The sequence below is a fragment of the Strigops habroptila genome, chromosome 2 (assembly GCF_004027225.2).
Source record: "Strigops habroptila isolate Jane chromosome 2, bStrHab1.2.pri, whole genome shotgun sequence".
Classification (NCBI taxonomy): Eukaryota; Metazoa; Chordata; class Aves; order Psittaciformes; family Psittacidae; genus Strigops; species Strigops habroptila.
Window position 1 is genome coordinate 55,753,180 of NC_044278.2, and position 23,010 is coordinate 55,776,189.

The 23,010-nt window shown below is 37.9% G+C and overlaps 1 protein-coding gene across 4 annotated transcripts in view; it reads right to left on the reverse strand.

Annotated features, from left to right (window-relative positions):
• GABRG3 (gamma-aminobutyric acid type A receptor subunit gamma3) overlaps positions 1–23,010 on the reverse strand; it is a 391,763-nt gene that overhangs the window by 55,591 nt on the left and 313,162 nt on the right. For 2 of the 4 annotated variants that reach the window (XM_030476090.1, XM_030476089.1), the window contains one exon: positions 10,723–19,639. The exons of the other annotated variants lie outside the window; for them this stretch is intronic. In XM_030476090.1, the coding sequence (XP_030331950.1) occupies positions 19,361–19,639 (279 nt within the window). In that variant the 3' untranslated portion in view covers positions 10,723–19,360. Of the gene's footprint in view, positions 1–10,722; positions 19,640–23,010 lie in introns of those variants that run through there. 4 annotated transcript variants of the gene reach the window in all.

Consider the following 23,010-nt stretch of genomic DNA (forward strand, 5'->3'; position numbering starts at 1 on the left):
ATTTCAAGGCCACATTGGACGGAGCTTTGAGCAACCTGGTCTAATGGAAGATGCCCCTGCCCATGGCAGTGGGATCATAACTAGATGATCTTTAAGGTCCCTTCCAACCCAAACCATTCTAAGGTTCTATAATTTTATGATAATTAAAGACACAGTTGCAGAAGCTGCATGTACCAAAAAGAAGGATGAATAAAAAGATAGAATTCAGGCTCTTGAGGGAGAATTTGATTTTCCAAACTTCAGAATAATAAGCCTTATGAAATCTTCTAAAAAGAAAAAAATAGGGCACCTTCTTTTGAATTACTTTCAATTTGCAAAAAATTTAGGATAGAACAATAGTTCAAATGACCATGTTTAAGGTTAACAGCAAAGCTTACTTCAGTTAGCATTACAAAGCATGTAACACAAGGTAGTTTTGCTAACCTCTGTAATAGACTGTGAAGAGAATTGGCAAAAGAAATAGAAAAGCTGGCAAAATGAATGTCTGGGTTTGGTTGTCTGCTCAAATACCTTTTTATTGATAGGATTTTTTTTGCAGTTGATCCCACCTTGGCACTCTAAAGCATATCTCAATCGTTTGGCCAATCTCGTATTTTTTTTCTTTTCTTCACCAATGCTTATGTATTGCCTTGAATTGTGAATAATAGAATTTCATACAGAATTTTCAGACCAAATGTTTGAGTGGTCTTCACTGAATTTAGAGTGAGTACTAGATGAAAATATCCAATTAGTGTTATCCTGAAACCATCTTCCAACAGTATAAAGGGGAAAATACATAACTTTAAGATGGATCATGCTGGCTTCTGAAATAGATGAGGGTGACATTGGTTGCAGTACATTTAGTCATGATCAAGCAGATCTATCTCTGTCCTGTGACTTCTTCCAATAAAGCCTATCCTCTGGCACATGTAACATGGCTATAGCTTCTCTACCTATTGCTTCCCAGCTAAGATTTCCAAAGATTTCATTAGCCTTTTGACCACATTCAGTAGGTAAGCAGGTAATTTCAATCCCTGAGCCATCAACCAGAAACCTTGCAACAGCACTACAGGCAATTAAAGATGAAGTATTAAAGAGGAAATGCATAAATAAAAGACTGCTCATTAATAAACAGTTTTGATACACTAAGGCTGACATTTTGCAGAACAACTACTTACAATGTTACTCAAATTTACATCACAATGAAGGTTCAGAATTCAGCTTGCCTAATATTTTTTATAGCTGTTTCTTTAGTATTGATTTCCATGGTACCCAAGCGCTTCAGACGAAGAAATGCATGTGTTGTGAGATTATTTGAAGCGTGTCTCAGGGTACTTACAGTGCATTTATTCATATTCACACCATACAGCATAGGACATTTGTGTTTAAATGAATGACAGAGCAAAACCCACGCAGCACCAGTCTAAATAAGTGTCTACCAGTTCCCCCATATAAATGGCTTTTTTGGCAAATAAATGTTATTATATTCACAGATTGTTTAGGCCTAAAGAAACAATGCTGGATTTAACTTCTTTTTTAAGATTTCACCCTCTTTTTTTCTTTTTTTTTTTTTCCAGTCTGTGTTTAATGTGATGAAAGAAACATGGTGTGATGGTATCAACTTCTTTAGCACCCAGAAGGAACAAAAGCAGATTTCATCTGTGCTACTTAGAAGAGCCTTATTACCATATTTCCTCACACTTTTTGTTGTGCTGTTTCTCACAGTGCTTCTGAGTTAAGGAAATGGCATTATTTTAATTTCGCACATGAAGGGCTAAAGAAGTTTTCTAAATACGCAAGTCTGCAACCTGATGGTCCCAATTCTAGAAATAATTGAATAATAGACAGGTCTAAAAGCTTGGTTCTGGAAGTACTATTCACACAGTGACTTGGGTGAGAGGGTCTTAATACGATAAATAGGAAAGGTATTTGCACGTGAGCTAGTCTTCATGATAGCATCAGCTAGTCTACAAGTAAAGCCTGTACCTTAAACTCTGTTCTTCAAGAACAAAGGCCACTCTCTGAAACTGGAACACTGCAACTGGAACCCTTTTCTGTGCCCAAATCACTATCTCCTTTTGCTGTCAGATGCCCAAAACAGATCTTTCCTGAGGTACAGGAAATACCACAGAAAAACATGGCTCGTTGCAGTTTTCACTTCAGTAGACACAAGCATCCCTTACATCCTATGTCAGGTCTGTCATCGACACGGGTTCTCTGGGTACTGAATCTAGATCTAGTTGTGTTGATTCCATTTATATGAGGTGAAAGAAGATATTTCTAGGGCATCTCCTTCCTACATGAACATCTAGGGCTTGATTCAGTTGCTCATATATACATATCTAATGCCATTTGAGACTCCCTGGATTATCCAGGATTTTCTTGGGTTTGCCAGATATGACACAGGTCCTACTGGAGACCTGTACTCATCTGGAGGCAGTAGAGGCAAGGCCCACGTTAGCACAGAATGCTCGTTTGTGAGCAAAGGATTTGTATGCTATGCCTGAGCAAAAGAGTAAAACATCTAAAAGAGGTTTATTCTTACTTACTTTCATCAATTATGAAGGAAGTTAGATGTCTAGATTAGATTTAGCCAACTGAAACTGAGATCGATCCCACCCTGGGTAGGAGAGTTTTTATTGTAGAGATAGGTTAAAGTATCAGATAAATCCTTCTGCAAACACTTCTTGTTCTGGAAATACTGAAGCACATGCCTGTTTTGTAAGTATTAGTGAAAAAATCAAATGTTTAAAATGAACAAAAACCTGTTGAGACTTACCAATAAACAATATATGTAATATTGCTATATCATTAGCTGTGATGTGCTAGTAGGTGTAATATGCATCTTTGTTACATATATTGTTCTTTTTTTGTTTATATCAACATGATTATAAAGTGTATGACTAAATATATAATAATGTATGTAGGATTAAATAAAACCCTTTAATACTTATTAATATGCAAAATACTTCAATAATTTCAATGTTCTGTGGGATTAAATACAGAAGTAGAATAATTTTTTAATCTTAATGCATTATTTAAAAACCCCCTAGCTTCAGAACAAAGACGTTACAATAGGAAGGAAACCCACCTTTCAGTATGGCACTTCATCAGAAAAATTGGACCAAAATTTAACAGAAGAATGAAATTACACTATGGACTAACAAATCTGAAATTATCAAATAAAATGGAGAAGTGCTCAACATGGTTACAACACTTGACTTCCAGGTACTTTCTCACTCAAATGCACATGTGTTGTTCTGCAAAATGTTCCTAAGTGCTGAAGTACTTAGAATTTTTGTAGGGTTTGTGTGGAAAGTAACCACAATGTCTTTGAGTATATTCTTTTCAAATGAATTTTTATATTACTAGAAGTGTTGGATTTATATTTACTTAGCCATTAACATGTATGAACTGAAGAACAACAGTGAAAATTCTCCATATGGCTCCAACTATGTGGCTCAAGTTTGGCTTGAAGAACCTAAAGCAGAAGAGTAAGAGCCCTGGGTATCTCTGTTGACTCAGGCAAGAAACATACCATTGATGCTGCTACCCACCTGTCAGCTGGCAGAAACAAATACTTACACTCTCTCACCTTTGCCTATCAGGTTAATTTTGCGTAGAGAATGTGCAAATATTGACAAGAAGAGGGATTCACTCCCTCCAGGGAAATGCATGAAAAAATATTTTTATTAATCCTCAAGAATCACTACTTAAACAAGGAATTTTACTCTTTTCCAAAAAGAGGAACGTAGTTCTTAATCTGTTTACTCCAGAGGACTGTCAAATTAAGTGCTGTGGTCTCCCCACATTATGAAGAGGAGGGAAAAAAAAAGTAGAAAACAGCCCTGCTGCAGTTGGAAGGGGGAACAGTTACACTGGAGCTGGAGAACAGGCACAGAGTGGGCACCCTTTTGGCAGGTGAGCTTTAGTGGGATAAAATAAAGTAGCAAATTGCCACTAGTGAGTCACACTGAACCAGCATTTAAGCAGCAACATCCATTGTCTCTCTCATACAATTTCTGTAGCAATTATGGCCAGACAGAAGTGCAGCACTACTCCCTGTTATGCCGTTAACAATGGCCACAGCCCTGTTTGTGAATGGAGGCCAGTCTCTGTCGAAAGACTGTTGGATGGTGTGTGAGAGAAGTATGAAAAACTATTCCAGCTATGATTCACATTCATGTGGCTCTCTCAGCTCTGAGTTATTCTTCATTTGGCCAAGTACAGGATACAATGCAAGTCAAAAAAAGAGGATAGCTTACCTCTCACACTAGACCATATGAATGTGAGAATCTGCATGTTCTGTGGCTGTGCATGCTGATCACTTTGCCTCCATACTTCATTGGCAAGTGTTTTTCACACTTGTATTCACAACACACAGGCATACCCTGTTATCCATTGAGAATATGTTCCTGGAAAGTGTGATGGTTTGTTATTCTATAGGAGGGGAGACTGTATGCAGGGATTTGTGATTTAACCACACAGGGACAGTAATACATGGGAACAGTATGTCAGTATGTTGTGGCAATAAGGTCTTTCCCCTCATTCCAGTAACTACTCAAAAAAGCAACATCTCAATGGCATAAGTGAATGACAAAGAGGGATCCAGCTGCATAACCACACACAAGGTTCTCAATTCTGCTAGTGTTTGTGTGATACACAAACAAAACTTCAGTGAAATATTTAAAATACTGTGTCTATTTTCTCAGCAGTTATTTTAACACAAGCAGATATTTGGCAGGAACACTTCAGTATGACTGGATGGCTCAAGGTAGTCTTGATGGAAGGAAAAACAGTTATGACAGCATTTAGCAGACCAAAATATTAAATGATTGATGATGGACCTCCAAAATGACTGTAGAAAAATGACAGAAACTGGATTTGCTCCCCTGAGGTCTGATACGTACTTAGGTGTGCTCTATGACACGCAGTACCTCACCTTACTTGAGTGTTTCTCATGTAGAAGAGCTCATTGCAAGTCCAGTAGGTTACACCAAATGCATGAGGTTGTGCATTTTCTCCAGAATATTAGTTCCTGTTCCATGTCATCTTGTTCTCCTACGTATTATTGTCTTTTGACCCTCACCCTGTCTAGAAAGTCTACAGGTCATTTACAACCTAACTGGAAAATGTGTTGGGACACTTGGTTGCTGTGTTACAGAGAATTGAATATGACTTTTTGAGACCACTGTGCTATATATTTCTTTATACAGGTACCTTTGGGTATGAAAGTGCTGCATGTTGTGGTGAAATTTAGAAATATTTGAGCTGATTTTCTTCAGATGGCTTGAACTGGAGAAATAGTCCAAATCCACTAGCCCAGAGCTCCCTGCACAGTAGAGTGAGTTATCCTACACACAGCTCCATGCTACCAGAGCAAAAAGGCTTCTTGTAGTTGTGCTACTGCAAGCAGCCTGCACTGTGGTACTGCAGGTGCACAATGTGTACAATATAATACAGCAGGTACTGTAGACATATTTGTGATGGTATTTTCCTTTAGCCCTAGCAAGAACAGGGAAATCCCCACATCCAGCTCTGTTCCTTGTATCTGCAGTATTGCTTACATGTCTTTCTTATGCTATTATTGTTCTGCATCCCTTGGTGCAGCATTCCTGTTTCTGCTGTTTAAGAGATAACATGGGTGGAATTCATCTTCCATAATTGTAAATGCTTATGGCTGGACTAGACTCGCTTTAGACTCCCTTTATAGATGCCGAAAAATAAATGAACTCTTTTAGAGTATGGTTTATGTGACTCCAATTTCAGATGTCTACTTTATGGTAAGATCAATTCTGTTCCAGAAGTGTCTGTGCCTCTCCATCAGCTGCAAAGGGAATTTAGATTGCTAACTGAGTGACAGTGTCTACAATATTTGTATCTAGATTTGGACAGATGAACTTTGTGTATATTACTGATTTATAGGTTTGGGGTTTGGGTTTTTTTTTTTTCCATTGAGATTTAATTTACTGGACTCTTGCAATATAGAAATAGGGATTTATTTTTGCCTGATAGCCACCTTCAATAAAAGTAAGTCAAGCAACAGATTGCTTGGAATGGTCCTTTGGGTCTATTCTCACACCATGGAAAGAGTTGTGAGGTTTCAATTTTTGATGGAGGAAGGCTGAAGTGGCAGTGATACCTGTGGGTTTATAGAATAGGGAGAAAAGCCTGTGAATTTGCAGATTATCTCGCAGGATTATCAATGTCTTGGACATTTGACACTTCTAAACCTGAAGGCCTTCCTTTCTGTCTGGGGTGCATTGTTCTCTATCACCTGGCATTTCGGGTGGTGGAAGAACTGCACTCTCAGTTGCCTACATCGAGCTGTAGCAAGCAGCTCTCACCTGTGATTGATAGCACTTCATGTCTACAGTCTACAGTTTGAGCTCTTCCTGGCTTTTGCATTTCTGGGAGCGTTGTCTCGTATAAGTGCTGGAATCCACTCTGTGACTCTAATCTGCTTTTCAGTACCCTAAATACAACGTAGATGAACTCATGCTGTGAATTCAACTCTCATTTGGATATATTCTACACTAGCTTGTTTGTGCAGAAACCACCCCTCACTGCCTCATCTGAGATTCAGCGCCATGTGATGAGGACGTTGAAGAGTCCTACGGCCCAAAGCTTTCCACTCTGATATTTCCAGTACTCCTTCCCTGGAATGAACTATGTAAACCATCCCCTTCCTAGAATGAGTTGCATAGCAGATGCTACTGTGATCTTATTTGCACAGAGCTGAGATTGCCTGTTTCAGTAGGTTTCTCCACAGATGTATGAAATTCATACCTGTACCGGAAAGATCTTCATATGATCATTAGTTTCAATCTGGCTTTGTTCCACACATGCAGAACTAATGAGCTCAATGTCTATTAAGCAAGTGAGTGTATGTACATAGCACAGATACAGTAGCAAACTTTAGACCAAAGATACTAGCTAGAAATATGCTCACTAACCCAACTCCTTAACCTTCCTATCAGCTTTCCATGTTTGCCTATCCATACACTCTCCCATTTGTGAATTGCTGGTATTTTACATGGCCAAAGGGGAAGAAAGAAGAAGAACTTTGTAGAAAACCCATTTTCTTCACCCTTTTGGATATAACTGCACACTACACATTAATTACAAAACAAGCAGGTAGAGGTTATTTTATTTGTGTATGTAACACATATAAAGATGTTAAAAATATATAGCTGGTCTATCAGTTGCTGAAATGACTGCAGCTATACCTTTGGATGATTTAATGCACATCACATTGCAATAAGGACTAAAAATGCCATTAATTTGTTAGGGGGCATTGTTTGGTTTTTGGTTGTTTATTTTTTTGGGTTTTCATACATTGAAGTATCTTCCTACATTTACAAACACAGTTGAATCACGCTATAGATCCTTTGTAACAGTGAGCCTGTTACTCAATCACACATTTCAATGTTCAGAGTTAATACTTTCACCTATTGCAGCCTCGATTTGTGTAGAAATGTAGCATGTAGGTTACCAACTAAAAGCAGCTAGGGATTTTCCCTCATGCAACATAATATGGAAATAATATAATTTACCAATTTGCAAGGGAAAAATAAAATTGGGATTGTATCAGATGTGTCTTTTAAGAAGTTGCACAATAAACACATTTTTTTAATTTGACAAAACTGGGGCAGCAATATACATTAAAAAAATTCATTGACATAAATGACATGTTCAAACTGGGGGTTTGCATAGTTGTAAAAAAAAATCCATTTCTCCAGATGGCATTAAGAGGTCTCACTAGGAAAGCATAATTTGATTCTCGACACGGCTTATGTGCTATATAAAAAGAGAAATTGTTCAGAGAATGAACATTAGCAGCAATGCCAAAGTAGTTAGCTTGTATGTTGGTTCTAGTTATGTCATTGCTCACTATGTTTCTAGTTGAATATTTATGGAAGAGGTAACTGGTGAAAAATTCCTTTTACAAAATCACACAAATGTTGATTAGAGTGTGGGTTTTTTGGAGGTCAGGTAGTTCAACCTTGTGCTTGAAGGGGGACTACCACTGACACCAGGTCAGGCTCTGTCCAGCCAGGTCTTGAGAGCCCCTATGAAGGAAGCTCCCACAGCCCTCAGAGGCAGCCCCTTTCCTGCAGCACTGCATTGTGGAAAAGCTGTTCCTCATCTCCAACCTGATCCTCCCAAGGTGAAACTTGTTCCTCCTGCTGTACTGTAGCAATACTGAGAAGAGATTGAGTGTTTGGCTCCAATGTTTTTCTAACTGTCTTTCAAGTAACTGTAGTTTGCAGCTAGAACATCCCCCAGCCTCAGCTCCAAATGACCTCAGGTCCCACAGCTCCTCTAGTTCATCTGGGCCCCTGACCATCTTAGCAGCTGCCTAACAGTCCTCTCTAGTTTCTCAGTATCCCTCTTGAGCTTGTGGATGGGGAGGTCATGCCTAAACCAGTATATTTATTACTGCCCTGCACTCACCAGTGCTGAGCATAGGACTGTAAGAAATTTTTTTATCTGCAGGACACAGCCATAGCATACCACATTATAGAGCTGCATTAGCTGTCATAAGCACACATTGTTACCTTACATACCTGGCAATTGCAGCACTCTTCACTGGCTTCTCATGCTGCTCTGCTAGGTGGTTACCAGCCCGTATTGCTGCATGGGGGCTATCTGCTCTCATAGTGTTGTGCTTTTTCTTACTGAACTCCATGAGGTTTCTGTCTGTTTAATCCTAAGCATAAGTGCCAGGAGTGGACCATTAAGTGGTTTCTAGTTAATGGATTTGAAGGTTATTCAGAGATACATTGCCAATTGTATTGTTAATGTGTACTAATGACAGCATACACATAGCATGAATCCTGTGAGTCCTTGGGTGATTCTGAGTTAGATCCTCTGTGTAATCAATGAAGAAGCATTACAGCTTTCATTTACATTTTATCTAGCATTGACACGAGAAAATAGAAGAGCCAATTGGAATTTTGCATTTAACTTTTATGGTTGTCATTGTCTTGGCTGGTGAGCTCTATCAAGAAATGTTGATCAAAAAAAGTTGGTCCAGCTTGGTTGGACCAAGTTTTTTACCAAGACTTTACCAAGGTTTTTTTCTGGTGGAAAATGCATGAGTATCTTTAAACCAACAGTATTTCATAGTAAAAAATATTGGAAATAGAATGTCTCAGGCTTTGGGAGAGGTAAAATTTTGGTTATGAACAATTCAGTTGCTATTGGGTTCTGTAGTGCCCTGACTAGATGTATTCAAATCTACTATTTTCTGACTAATCTTGCATTAATGTATTAATGCTTGCTTTCACTGAAGATGCCATATGGATGAATTATCACTGCCTCCACTTGTGTGTGTCTTATAGTCTGCTCTTTCATGTATTTCACGTGACCATCAGACTAAGCTGTATAGGATTCAATGCTCTTTTCCCTCCTGGCTGTTAGGCACACAGGACCATGGCACCAAGGCACGTACGGGCTGCAGTGCCCTCACTCCTGTGAAGGTACATAGCAGTAATGCTCTGACTTATCTGTCTCAAGCAGTGCAATTTTGATGTGGAAGGGAAAAAACGGATGTTCGAGGCGAAAAATCACACAAGACAGTAAGGACTGTTTACCGAGGAAGGGCAAGAGTTTGCTTTTTTCTTGATTTTTCTTATTTGTCTTGTTTTTATTCCTATCTGACAACTACAAGACCCCAGGAAACTTAACCTTATCAAAGGGTACCTTTTCAGCTTTACTATGATCCATGATGCTGTTAGACTAAGACTTGCTCTATAAAAATCCGACTTCTGACAATTCTTCTTTAGCATCTAAAGCTGCTATAGTGTGTAAAAATGTGTATCTATGATGTGCATTGGTTCCACAAAACTAGAAGGCAGGCTAATGAAGCTCCCATTAGCTCAGATTTTACTTTCATGACAAATTATTTCCTAATGAAGCTCCCATTAGCTCAGAATTTACTTACATGACAAGTTATTTCTTTTAAGGACAATTCTGTGGCAGTCTGAAGGAACATATAACAAATGATGATACTATGGAGCAAAGTAATAAATAAAAAAACCCACTGGCACATGTTGCTGAATGTGAAACTTCAGCATGTATCAATTATTTTGCATCGCTAGTGCAGATGCCTTCTATTTATAAACCAACTTTAAAAATGTAAGGGTTTTTTACTATGGCTATTGTGTGACAGTGGTCTTCTAATATCAGTCAGTAGGAAAACGTTTATTCCTTTTATTCCTTACTTTCTGGATAGCTCCCTGATGTTCAGCTTTGCACATTTTCCATTTCACAGACTGAGTTTACTTTAACTAAAACTGTCAAGCAGTAATTCAGTTCTTAAGTAGATTTGTGGCGGTGAGACAGAGGGTAACATAAAAAGGCAGAACTTATTGGCACGATTCATCATCATACTTTATTGCACACTCAAGCTGACTGGGCAGGAAATGTTATTAAATTGGAAGATGTATCAGAGCCTTCTGAATTGGGCAGGATGAACACCCTAAGTCTCTGGAAGGACTGACGTGCTCAGTCAGTCCTCATGAATGGTCGCAAGGATCTAGATGGCGTCCCAGGTTAAGCTTTGCAAGGGAGAACAGCTGGCAGTGTTCACACTGTGAATATATATGAGTTAAGGACTATTGTGTAAAAGGCACATAGTCATGGCAACAGTTATGCTTACCTGTTATTCTGGGGAGTGGGGCATAATCACATCAACTTGGTTATTGCGTGTCATACGCTGTTATAACAAGCATCAGGTGTTGTTAGGAAAGTCCAGAATCTATGTTTATTTTTAAGTAGACAGGTCAGTACTAGTAACCAGTTGTATCGAAACACTAACAGAGGCAAACCATGGAATTACATGTCAAATTAAGAAGTGAAAACATTGGAGCTTTTGAAGGGAAAAAGAGATTTTTTTAGTGAAAGTTGAATGAAATAATACGGAAGAATTAGGTGTAATTGGGGTATTTTGTGAAATAAAACATATTTTGGAAAAAAATGCCTTAGTGGTAGGAACATACAGAAAGTATAAATTTCACAAGCTCAGATAGGGAAATCTTTGAGATCGTGAGAAATCTGGGGAGTTTCTGCATTATCTGTGGCTCAGCTGTCAGCTCCAGTGTTACCATGGACTGGAATCCTGAAAAGGAGTAGGGATTTCATAGTCAAACTGAGTCAAGATTGGCAATTCTGTGGTCATGAATGTACAGAGGCAAAATTAAATTGCATTCAAATAAGATAAACCAAGAAGACACTCTCTTTACAATAAATGGCTGCCAAAGAAATTATAATTGTAAAAATGCAGAGTATAGTTTTATCAGTAAATTTCATTGTGTAAGCGGACCCAAAGAACTAGCTTCCAGTGTACTGAAAAAGTTGGGATTGGGAAAATTTTGAAAACAAATTTGATTGCAATTTTTAAATGATGAAGTCTTTATATTCAAGCAGTTTATTCAAAAGACACATCTTATTCCTGGATTTCTCTTTGAATTTTGTATAATATTCTTCCCACTTCACGTTAGCTCCATGAATAAATCTGTCTCAAATCTTTTAGTTTACTGGCTGCTCATGCTGACTATTGAAAATATTTTTAAAGACTCTTCTAAAATTCCTTTCAAGAACACCCATCAGAAAGTTATTACACTGTGCCTTTTTTCTTAGGCAAACTTTCAGATGTCTGTTTCTATTTTGTTAAGCTCACAACTTTTGTAAGAAAATAAAACCACTAACATATGCACGCAATACTTGCATTTTCTGATAATGTGTATTTATTTGTATCCAGAAATACAAATGTTGGGATCAAAATACGAATATAAATAGTATTCTAGACGCACAGCCCTACTCCTTAACACAAAGTAAACTGGAATGGATATGATCGATAAGGGAAAGTTGTTGTCTGAGAACTTGAGGAGATGAAGCACACGGGTGTTTGATTTTTCTGGTTAGGTCAGTCTGGGAGATCACTAGAATGGCTACCTAACTTAGAATGACATACTGGTACTAGTGCTACCTGTAGTATTCAAGGCACATTGGGCACATAATTGTACTTTCATTTCACTATGACATCACAAGCTGCACTGCTAGCAAAGAAATCACACATCCCTAAGAAAAACTTAGGAAAGAAGGATAGTTAGAAATCTAAAATTTTTTGTGTTCTATAAGAAAATTCAATTTGGCACATAGTTGGCAGTTTTATGTGATTCCTAAAATTGCACTCACTTAAAAAAAAAATCCGTACGTTATCATGTTGTGAAAAAATGTTTTGCGAACCATATATGGAGTTTAAAACAGGATTATATGAGATGTTTGATGACTGCTTTTGATAGCCTCTGACAGGACTCAGATTCTCTCCAGCCTAGTGTTCCTACTTGCAACAGCCACATGTTGGCCCATGATTTATGGTTAGCACTGCATGTGAGTATGGACGACATTAAAGCCACGAGAGTCCTTAATGACTATAAAAGAGAATATGGGGGACTGATACTGTAATCTCTCTGCACAAGGTTTCCCACTGTTGTTCAGAGGAGTACTCTTTTGTGGAAGCTTATGTCTTTGGAGCACTTTAGCAATGGCATACTTCCCTGGTCTGCCTGTGCAACAGTGTCAGATGCAATTATTTAACCAGCTTTCGGTGAGTTCAACAGCAGCTCACATTTTAAGGATCCCATGTGGTCTGTAAGTATCAATGGACTCTAGCGTGCTTTGTTTCACATACATGTGTCAGCAGTTAAAATACAGCAGGAATATTGATCTCTTCATCTATTTTCTATGTGCAATTTAGAAATTTTGGCGTCTACCTATTTTAGATAAATACTTAAAGATCGTAAATCACAAATCTCACTTTAAGTACTTAAGTTAGAAATCTGCTCTCCACAAGCTTTTAAGCCTGTCAATGGATAGTCAGCACTTCCAGAACATGACCTGGTTTCGTGGAGGGTGTCCCTGCCCATGGCAGTGGGGTTGGGGTCCCTTTCAACTCTAACCATTCTGTGATTTTGTGATTCTGTGATTCTATGACCCAAAGCTCCTCCTGTCTGCTTGTAGGAATATTTTAACTTAAACCCCTCTTCTGATCAATGGTCCTGATTGATGAGGAAGCTTTTGACTCAGACCTAGAGGCCTTTTCTTGAAACTTGCAATCATAACACATTCTCAACAGCAAGCCACAGTGAAGCCATAAGCAGCTTCACTCCGGATATTGTATTCTTTGTATTTTGTAATACAATATGTCCCTACAGCTTCATTTCTTCCAAGCACTGCCATAGACTGTAAGAAGGTAAAGAGGCATTAGAAGACTATTTAGTGCTGTATTAAACACTAAAAGAAGCACCTGGATTTCTTTATAAGAAGCTCTGCAGGCTGGCTGAGGCCTCCGAGTAAAGCTAAGTTATGTGAGTGCATGACAGCAAAGACGCTGTTGTGGCTCCTCTGGCTAGTGTCACTCATTACCTAGGTAAAAGAATGTCTGGCAAATAACTGACTGTATCAGTGCCTGATTTGCCTGATTCAGTCCTAGAGCAAGTCTACCCCCAGACATGAATAAACGTAACCACGTCTTCTGCTGTCTTACTTTGTCCTTCATAAATAGCAAATGATTAGAAGATCAAAATGCATGTTTTGATAGAAAGTAGAGAATTCTCAGGTGTCCAACTCTGAGGCACTGAACTTCATGATGAATTTTATTTTTTAATTTCACATGTATTCTAGGAAAACCCTTGAGTAGTCCAGATGCATACAGACATTGTCTTGAGGACCCACAACAAAAGAGAAAAAAGAAACGAAAGTAAAACTTGTAGGAATACATCATCACAGATCTTCAGTATCTCCCTTGAGGAATATCAGTGGTCACTAGCTAACTGCCTGAAGTCAGTCACAATCCAAAGTTATTTAAAGAAACAGCTGCTAGGTAAATTAGATTATTAGAGCAATATTTATCCCTAATTCAGGACTTAGTCCTAGACAGGTTTATAGGATAGTATATCACTTTAAGTTATACACCACAGGTATGGCGTATAAAAAAATTATTGTCAGAGCAATGCAATTCAAATGGAGATGATTTTTTTTCCTATTAAAACACCATTTCCTTTTAGTTATAAAATATAGGGGTTTTTTTAGCATCTAAAACAGTGGTCTAAACAATAAAGAAAGTAGATTCTCTGTTTGTTTTCCAGACAGACCATGGATCCCAGGGGAAAAGATAAAACTATTAAGGCAACTGAGTCTTGAAGGAAGGCTTTGATTTTCACACGCATACTGGAACCCTTCAAGAAGACAATGTGGTGAATCATAAGAAGCTTTTAGGCATATAAATATAGTATAAGATTATACTATACTTTTTTCAGTATTTAAGTGTAAGTTTTAATGTAAGTTTTCAGTACGTGAGTGATTTCATTCTTGCTAATTTTATAGGTGAAGGGAGAGAGGGAGGAAGATTCTAAAATTAACTCAGGAAAAAAAAAAGGCTGTAAGGGAAAAAGAACTTCACCTTTCAGCTGTGGAAATGCATTCCCAATGCATAGTTTGGTTTTTTGCCTGTTTTAAAGAGTCTTCTGTGAAGTGACCTGGATGAAGTAAACATTAGCCTTAAGTATATGCACTGCATCTCTTGGTGGAATGAAGTTGCTAAGTGAAGAAGGAAGAATTTGCTAAACTGCTGAAATCCCATTGCAGTTTCTTTGCTACTTAGGAATTAAGAAACCTACAGACTGCTTAAAAAAAAAAAAAAGAAAAAAATTGGACAAATGCTCAATGTAAATGCTCAATGTTTAAGTTGAAGACATCTAGAATATTGGTCACTCACTGTAGTGCTCAGGAAGAACTCCAGCAAGGTCACTGTCCCTCTTTCTAACTCTCAGGCTGGGAATAATATATCCTTCGATATCAAGAAATGCTAAAGGCACTAACGTAAGAGGCACAAAGATTTCACTGTAAGCGAGAATAATATCCCTTGAAAAAAGTAATCTAATTGGGTAGGCAGCTAAGATTATGGGGTATGGCTTGCCTTTTCTTAGTGCTTTATGGAAACCCAGTAAGAGCAGCCAATGGGGAAAGTACAGTCTGTTATGGACAGCCTTTATAAGCTGTAGTGGGCGCTTTGTTTTACAGCTTAGAAGGTAACACCAACCCTCCAGATTGTAAGGCTAATGAAATCTGTCTTAAAATATGGAGTCTTCCTGCCCACAAAGCAGTACAGCAACTAGGTCTTTCCAGAGCTGCTCCTGGTCGCTTGGAGCATGGGCAGGGCAGAGCCACTTTCCTAGGTGTATGGTGAAATTTGGTGTAAAAAGGAGGCAAGCATTCTTCCCTTCATGAAATGATCAAGTAAGGTGAGCTGTGATAGACTCCAAGACACATTAGGGCTGCAAAAGTGTTCGAGATCATAGCTATCTATCTATCTATCTGAGCTATTTGGCATGATGCTTCCAGTTCCAGAAATATCATTTCCTATCAGCTAAAGGTTCATGTGTCATTGCTGTTCCAGCTGATAAATGTGCAAACCACCACTTGGATGATTTGGAATTAGCTGTGGGTAGTGGGTAGGAAGAATTGAATAAGAGGAGTGGGACAGATAAGAATTGCACAGCAATAAGAAATAATTTCTTCCTCCTCTTTTAGCTTCACTACTCATTGCTGTCTCTGTGAAGACAGTTCTGGCTTTTTTGATTCTTCCTGCTGTAATTTTTAGCATTTTTATTGGCACATGCAATACACCAATATACAGGTGAGAATCGGTGGAGGAGAAAATTAGCATCTGAAAGAGAAGAAAGGTTATCAAAGTGCCCAAGGTGTTGTAATCTATAACCGTACTTCTTGATTAGAAAGTTACATTAAAATTGTGTGGTGTGTGGTGTACTTCAGTTCCACATTACTGCTGGAAATGGACACAGCATAAACCAGCTGCAAGTTTTCATATGCTTATTCTTGGAAGAATCACTGTAAAAGAAGAAGTTGTCAATATGCTAGGCATCAGGCCAGGAGAACTGAAAAGACTGAATTAAGCAGACCAATATTTTTATAAATTCTTAACTATCTTGAAAATGTTGCCCTCGATGCCAGAAAACGTCATCCATCAACTTTTAATTGAAGAGAGAGAATAAGAGGTTTTACTTTAGATCTTCCTGGGAAAAGTTGGTTAGCTAAATAAAGCCTCACAATCTTTTCTGTAACTTCAAACAGGAAGGAGTCTAATGTGAAGACACTTGATTTGTGGTTTTACATACATATCCAAATTCATTCATTCCACTAGTAATTCAGTTTTGTCTTTCTCTGTTTCCTTCCCTTCCTTGAAAGGCTAAAAAGAAGTCCTAAATAACATAAAGAAGTAATTGAATAAATGTAAGTCTTGAAAAAGAAATTATCTCAGAAGAAAATGTTCCAAAATGCTAAAAGGTGGTTCTTGCATTTCTCAGTGCACAGTGCACAGAACTGTTGATTTTTTTCAATTTTCAAAAGAATATCTGGAGGTTAATAAGGATATTCTTACTATTACAGAAGGATATGGCACATAGATATATGCAGACCACATTATCTAGGTGTCTAGAATAACAGCATTTTGAATGAACTGCAGAGCCTAGAAAGCTTATCTTTCCTGATCTCTGGTTTTTCAGTGGCTGCCAAAGACAGAGCAGTGAAGCAGAGAGAGTAAACCAAGCAACTAGGAATAAGCAGACGAAGGCATTCTGGAACCTGCCAGCCTGTGGCTGCTCACCTTCCATATAAATCAATTTTTTGCACATAAACCCAGAATAGAATATATTACACTGTAGAATATGTCCTCTGCTGTCAGTAAAAGAGGAGAAGCCAGTAGTGTCTGCAGATTCTTTGTTTGTTAGGACCATGGCAAATAGAACTATATACTTCCAACTTCTGTTTATGAAAGCACCCACAAAGCAGAGGCAGTATGAATAGACTTAGCAGAATCAGTCTTCCAAGGAAGGATCTGATGGGATTGTATGCTTTTAGCAAGAATGGATAGCCATGAGCAGAAGTGTAAGAAAAGTATATGCACATCATTTAAAATGAGAACATTCTACTTCCACACTTACTCCCAGGACATTCACTCAAGTATGCAACTACTAAATAAACCTCGCTTTAGCTTTTCAAGATCTAATGGTGGAAAGTACCTTCTGGTGTCTCATCTGTTTCAATACTCCCACCAAAATCAATTGATTGTGCAGAGGGTTTGCAGGATCAGGCCTCTAAAGGATAACTTTCAATTCTTTTATTTAGTTTTGAAATATTTCTAGCGTCCTTTCAAAATATGGCTAAGGTGGTTTTTAGAGTAGACTAATTCATAAATAGAGACCAGGATATTCAACTTCAATTCAATCACCTTCTTGCACTGATGAAAATATAACTCACATTCTTAAATAAAATGCATACTTCCAAGTGCAGGATGCAGAGGTTTACAGAGTAATAGATTTTACAGAGTAACTTGCTACTGAGAGTTAGCAAAATCTTCAACACATATTTTTAAATCAGAAGGGTATCATGGATTCAGAAGACATCAGATTGGGCAGATATTGCTAATAAACCTAACCCAAGTATTTCTTTTCTGTGCTTCTAATTTGAATTTTTTCAGTCCTTAGAAAGGACCACCCCACTTAAATCCAGTTCTGTCTGATATTTTAGACAAGCGAAAAACAGAAGGACATATTTTGAATAACTACAATTAACTTTTGTGTAATTATTTTTCAATTCAACTTCACTGGAAGCACAGAGCAACAGCAATAACAGACAGTGATGTTTCAAAGAACACAACAGAATTTCTGTTCTTTTAGAATTACCACTGCATTAGTTTTTGCTTGTTTGCAGGATTTGCCTTCTGAGGAGAAAAAGAACTGCTCTTTGATCACATCTGCTACTCATTTTTTATCGAATACTGGGTGAAAGAGACACACATTTTTTTGAGATGGTAAAAGAATTATCAGGTCCTTCAGAAGAGGAAAAAAAAAAAAGAATTTTGGGTTTAGGTATGTTTTAACTCTAGTGATTTGTAACCATTTGTCATCCAAAGGGTAGTAACAAGCCATTGCTATTTAGTTTTGAATCTGTTTTGTTTGCCTCATAACAATTAAGACTGTCTGTAAAAGATGTAATCTAGTTTAACACTGTAAAACTAGTTTTTGAAAAATGGGTAGTTTAAGAATTTAACACTCAAAAGCTTAAAAAATACAAAACAGCTTTTCAGGTTAGTTGGTAGGTAAGGAAAAAGTGAAAACGGCATTTTCCTACATGTGGTTACTATTCCACGATTATTCCAAGTGAATTCCCATAATGCCCTTTTTAAGTGAAATGAAAAGTGTTCAGTCTTCAGCTCAGACTCAGGGAACAACTGCTGTGAGTAAGGACCGCAATATTTCATTTTATGGAAGGAACAAAAAATGTCCTTTGGCACACATGTTTTTCAATTTTGTAAAATAACTTTGAGAGAAAAAAAAGAATGCACGAGAGCACTTCTTAGTAAATTGTAATCTGAAGAAAGTCACATACTCCTAGTGCTATTACATAGTGATTTTTACTCATGGCCTATCAACTATGATCTGCTACAATGACACAAACAAGCAGGAATCTTGTCCTGCTTCAAGTACTTTAAAAATCAATGACCATCCTGTGTTTAACCAGACATAAAAAAGACATTTAAAAGCTTGAAAAATTTTAGAAGTTATGCCTACAGCTGCCTCAGTGATAGGCAAGTCTTTTATTTATATCAAAATAATAGCTTTCTCATAACTCTACCTTTTCACCTTAAGTTAAAACCAATATGTGTAGGTAAGTGGCTAATTCCATGAATCCCAGACCTTTGAAGAAAGTAACGTCCATGTTTTGATCCCACCAGACACTTCCTACTGTCATTTGGTGGTTTCTCTATAGCAGGGAGATCACCAACGAAATATTTCCCAAAATCTATGGGACATAGCTCAAGCAAGATTAAATACAAATGAATGGTTTCATCAGCTTTGGCTTATTTGCCAGTGCCAGTGTCTGTTGCTCTGAGCCTCAGGAATATGGCAGCATTCTGAAGAAGGTATGGGAATAAAAACCAAAATTACATATTTAACCTTTGCCTGAACTGTGAATAACTTCTATGCCAAGGGAGAACAGTAGAGATTCTAATATACAATAATTATTCATAAACATTGCTTACACTACAAATTCAATTGAATTTTGTAAGAATCTTTTCCTTAAAATGAACAGCAGTAAGGAGAGAATTCTTCCACACTTTTCTTTTTCAGGCAATTACATATTAAAATTCTTCATCAGGCTTTGTGATGGTGAAGGTTAATGTGGCTTTTATAATTTGAGATGAAACTGACAGTGTCCTTCACTTTTTCTCCACTTTCACCATACCTCCGCAGTGTGAAAACATAGGAGTCTTCATCACTACAGGCAACATTTAAAGATAGAGGTATCCAACCCAGTAGACCAGGTTAAACAGCAGGAAGGATGTAGGAAAAAAGACCCTAGAGTAAGAGTCCAGTTCTAAGATGTCTATGTGAATCCGTCCTCTCCTCCATGAGCCTGATTTACACTCCTCGTAACAACAGAAAAAGCTCTGGCAGTCTTTCCCATCCAGACATTCATAGACACATGCATCTTCAAATTCTTGCCAATACATGGCATTGTTCAATGTAATGACTGTAGTTGGTGGTCTCATATCAAGTACAGAATAATTCTGAGGAGAGAAAAAGAAACCAACAGTTTGATAAGCTTCCATGGATGATGCAGATCAAAATGAAGAATCACGAGAAAAAGAAAATTCACAGGAGCTGAGAATAAGAGGTTGATATTATAGGAATTCTAGATCTAGGGAGCATCTTTCCCTCAAAAGATGCCTTTTCAGTTGAAATTTCCATCGACACATTATGGAGCAGAAAGTTGAATAATTCTAGGCGTATTTCCTGCTTGGGTTACTCAATCATTTTTTTTCACACTTCAGAGTTCACTTGCCTGTCAATGTTATTTTCAAGTTTCCTTAAACACTTGTAGCTACTACATTTAAGAGTGGATTCTGAAAAATAAGAAACATGTCTCCCCTCATGATTTAATTACAGAACAATCTCCACCTAGTGTAGTTCCATTTACTGCCTTTGAACTTTACCATAATTTATAAAAACAGATACAGTCAGCAACAGATAGTGATTATTTCAGTACAAGATTTCAAAATGCCATCCCTAGGCATTGCCCGCTTAGTGCTTGTGGCACTAACCATGCTCAGAAATAGGACACTGATATCATGCATCCTCACAGCACCACTCACTCCTACAGACCTTTCCTTCTTCAATGTACTCCCTATTTGCACTTTGTCAGCTTTTCTGTCACACCATTTCCTTTTCACTAAAGGTGCATTCTCACAACAGTCTCCTCTCTCATCAAGCCACTCGTTCCATCCTCACAAATGTCACCTCCTCTGTTGGCATCACTAGGAAAGGTCCCATCAGATTCACTGCCTGTCTGCACCATCCTGACAAAGCAGACTCCAGCCCTACCAGTGCAGTTTTTTCCACCTCAGGGGACTTTCCTCTTCCTATGATTGCACTGAGCATCACCTCTGCCTGCAGAAGCATGCTGGGTGTCCATTAACAAGCTAGTCATACCTCTGCTTCATGCCTGCTTGCATTCTGGAGGACGATCTGGGCCCCTGCTTCCACACTTACTATACAAAGTACTCAGCATTTCCTGTTGAAGGTGTTGAGATGTATCTGAAAACTTCCACTCTGGATGTGAAACAGATCAGAGATAGGACTGATGTGCCTTGGTGGAAACTTTTCTTTTTCTATTGACTTCATTTTCTTTCTACAAGCCCTTTGGTTTGGCACACAATGGTATTACCCATTTCATTAAAAATGCTGGTCCCTGAGCTAAGAATTTGATGTGGCATCCTTCTGCTTAGATGTTGGCATCTCCAACACAGTTAACTACATCTGAACAACTGCTCTATGGTATCCAGCCAATTACTTCCAGGACTCAATTCATCTCATCATAAGTAAATGGCTAAAATCTCTCAGGTGCATTGTGCTGGGGACTGTAAACATATTGCCATTTAGAAGCAGCTTATTCCAAATCTATTTGTTGCGAATGACTTTATATCTGAGATTAGATGACAGAAATTACACCCTCATGGTCTTCTCTCTCATTTGTAAAGTTTCAGGTGGCTGGTTTCAGAGGTATACAGTGTGCTGTACATGGAAAAAGGCTAAGATTTTTGTACAAGCAATCATTTTTTGACTAGCACTTTGGAGAGGAAAATAGCTACGACTAAAGAGTACATGGAGTTCTGCTATACCACTGTGACACATATCATTCGTTTATTTCAGCCTTTTATGAAAATTTCCTACTCAGGGACTGAAATTTTCTATGCTTAGCTACAATATTTATGTACTTACAAAAAAAAGTAAGGTTAAGTTAGACCTCTCCAGATGATTTTGGTAAGTGAAGATAAATAAGTGCCCTGGTGCCGCGAAGGAAACTTTCTCATCTATCAATAGCCTGGGTTTTTTTGTTATTGTTTTATCAACTATCTGCTCATCACAGAAGACAAAATTAATGCCCTGATTAATTTGGTTGCTAGCAGGGGTCCTGAAGTGACTAGATACAAGGTAAAGGTGGATGGTACCCACTGTGTCCTGTGTGACCTGCTGAGCTGGGGTTGGGAGGAAACGGGTCCACAGACAGTGGGCACCATCCCAGTACCCAGCACTGAAATAAAATTATTTCAGAGAAGATGTAAGTGCGGAGGTTTCTCTAGGAGAAAAACAAAGGGTGGGATTACCTGAACATGGATTTACTAAGATTAGTAAATTTCACCTTTTAGGTGGCATCACTACAAGGCTGGAAAAGACAAGATGATATCTTGAGAGTCAGAGACACATATGCAGGTTGAGCTACAGCTTGAACATGGAAGTTGTTTATGTATAGGACAGGGCCCTGCTCAATATCTGTCTTATAGTGAGAAAAAGGATAGAGAGAGGAAGAGGGAGAGGGAGAATGATAGGGAAAGGGAGCAGAGGCAAAAGGAGAAAAAAGAGGGTTTGGAGAGGGATAAGGAGAGGGAGAAGGAAAAGGAAAAAGAGGGAGAGGGAGAGGAAGAGGGGGAAAGAAAGGGGAAAGGGAAGGGGAAGGGAAAGAACTTGCAAAGGCTGCAGATACCTTCCAAGCAGATCAAATTGACTAGATCTAGACAAAGACTAAGTGTTAAACCCTAGTGTCATTTTAATTGTGTATCTTTTTATTTTTAATTGGAAAAAGGAAAGTGCTGCTACCAGTCAATGTGCCTTATTAACTTAATCTTTCAGATAAGTCTGTCCACGGAGTGACAGCAGTAGTGAGTGTACAAATGCAATACTTGCTGTAAAACCACTCATTGTCAATAAGCAGTTTTTCAATGCTATAGATCTCTTTAAATACATCAGAAAACTCATGGTAAAAAAAACCAACCAAAACTGAAAACAAAGTCTATAACATTATTTGTTATGAAGCAAGTAGTTGTAAATGAAAAACTTCAGTATATTCAAACCAAGAAATGCAAAAGCAATGTTTCAGTTCTGTCCCTGTTCTTATTTGGACCTGATAGCTGGGAATCAGGCCACCCAAGCAGCTAAATAAATGGCCATCTGTATGCTTGTATATATATTAGTATGTATGGCAGTTTCACATTTCATGCAACTTGGAGACACAATTTTGTGCTCAGTTTCAATTTTATCACTTCTGTACGTATACATACAGTTATATAGATGTTTCAGGAACAGAATTTATTCCATTTTTAGATATAGTACAACTAACTGTGTTAAACTTGTGTGCCTGCATTATTTGAAAATCCACCTGAAAGCTTACTAAAGATTTTACAGATACGCATAAATGAATTACTTTTCATGAAACTTAGTTAAAACTCCATATAAGTTTGTGACATAACTTGTGCTTATTACTCTTTATAAAACGTAGTGAGAAACTGCAGTATTGTATAAAGCAGACACACAGAATTTCTGGGATTAAAATAACAGACAATATTCTACCTCCCAAATAATTTGATAAGTCCATATCGAAAGA